Genomic DNA, 1,770 nt, shown 5'->3' on the forward strand with positions numbered 1-1,770 from the left:
TGATCTGTCAGCCTCTTGTATTTCTGGTTCATATGAAACAATGTATTCCTTCTGATGAAGAATGACGAAGGTTTGACAACTGAAACCAAAACTGACTGTTAGAGTCTTCGTCTAAAAATGTTTATTAAAAATAAATCTTCTAAAAAAAAATCTGATATCTTAAAAAAATATTTTTTATTTATTTTACAAATGATTATTGACATTTTTTATAATATTTTATACAGAGATGTTTTTTATATATTTCAGTAACAGATGTTTTAGTCGTAGCTGTGATTGTACCTTCAGTTTAGTCGACATCTGGTATCCAACTGGTTTCTCTGTCTCTCCTCCAGGCCAGATGATCTTCCTCTGAGGGTTCATCACAACCTGAGACACACACACAGGTTGTAATGTTGTTTCAGGCAGGTCTCAGTGTGTCACGATGACTGCATGATAGCATCAGTACTGAAGGGGTACATGCATATTTGAAGAGGCAGGAGATGAACACTCACACACTTATCTCTCTATAGTTGTGAGGACACTCATTGACATAATGCATACCCTAGCCCCTAGCTCTCACCTTAACCTAATTTTCAAAATGTCCTCACAATAATGGTATTGACCCCTAATTGCTCTATTGATAGACATGCACACACACACACAATCCAGACAAACTGTCCTGGTCTCATTGAATGTTTCTCTTCCGAGACACGAGGTGGACGGCTGCTGTTTTTCATCAGGTATAGAAGCAGGCGTAAGGACATTTAAAACCAGGTGTTCTCTACCTGTGATCCATTGAACACTCCGACCTGGACGAGGCGACCTGGCTTCTGGTAGTTCAGAATGCCGTAGGTGGCGAAACGGCGGTCGCCATCGTCGTTGAACTCAATCCGCCCTGTCAGACCGTCAGGGTACTTTGACGACATCAGCACCCTGAGGAGACAATCAGAGAGCAGAAGAGTCTAAGTCAGCTCAGGGGGAATCGGTTTTCTTTTGGGCTGGTGACTTGATTTAGATTTTTAACACGAGGATACGTGACTTTGAGTAAGAACAGGTCACATGATGCTGTGGCTGTGTCGCAGCAGAGACGCTGTGACAGAGTGTGACACTGGACAACATAAACAAACATGATTCAACTCGACCTGACGCTCTATATAGGTCAGTCAGAGAGGAGGAGGACGGAGCTTTACTATAGTCGTGTGAACATCAGATCAGTGAAGCGTCTCTGACTCGGAGCTTTTATCTCCGGTTGAAGCTGGAGGAAGTGACTCCACTCAGAGGATTAGAAACACAAACTGGATAAACCCATGAATGCACACGCACGCTTCTTCACCCACGGATCAGTTGTTGGAGTGTTCACTGGCTGAGCCCACATCGTGTCACACAAAAAGCTACACGACTCTTAAGATTTGTCTAAAAATCTGTTGTATCGTGTCTGAGGGCAGAAGTGAAGGTGAAACAGGTACCGCACATTTAACTCTAATGATGTAATCCATATGTTTTCTACAGGAAGTAAACAGGAAATGAAACAAATGGTCCAGACTGAAGCTAAAAGTTACCAGAGGATCTGACAATGACTCTTCAGAACCGACCTCTGACCTGTGACCTGCTGGTGGTACTGACCGTTTGAAGAGCGGCCCGGTCCTCCAGATGTTGGTGTTCCCCACGCAGCCCCTCGGAGGCTCTGTGATGTTCTCCTTCTCAAATAGCTCCTGCAGAGATTGAGCCACCACCGACACGGCGTCCGCGATGTGAGCCGACTCGTTCTTACCATTAATCAGCTGGAGGCCC

At 44.4% G+C, this 1,770-nt stretch overlaps 1 protein-coding gene across 1 annotated transcript in view; it reads right to left on the minus strand.

The window, feature by feature from the left end:
* grin1b (glutamate receptor, ionotropic, N-methyl D-aspartate 1b) overlaps nucleotides 1-1,770 on the minus strand; it is a 40,002-nt gene that overhangs the window by 12,980 nt on the left and 25,252 nt on the right. Inside the window, exons 8-10 of the mRNA XM_047341482.1 lie at nucleotides 1,603-1,770; nucleotides 765-912; nucleotides 280-366 (exon numbers count right to left, since the gene is read on the minus strand). The exon at nucleotides 1,603-1,770 is cut by the window's right edge and continues 6 nt beyond it. Coding sequence (XP_047197438.1) covers nucleotides 280-366; nucleotides 765-912; nucleotides 1,603-1,770 — 403 coding nt within the window. The remainder of the gene's footprint in view (nucleotides 1-279; nucleotides 367-764; nucleotides 913-1,602) is intronic.

Source organism: Hippoglossus stenolepis, chromosome 9 (genome assembly GCF_022539355.2).
Source record: "Hippoglossus stenolepis isolate QCI-W04-F060 chromosome 9, HSTE1.2, whole genome shotgun sequence".
NCBI classification, from domain to species: domain Eukaryota; kingdom Metazoa; phylum Chordata; class Actinopteri; order Pleuronectiformes; family Pleuronectidae; genus Hippoglossus; species Hippoglossus stenolepis.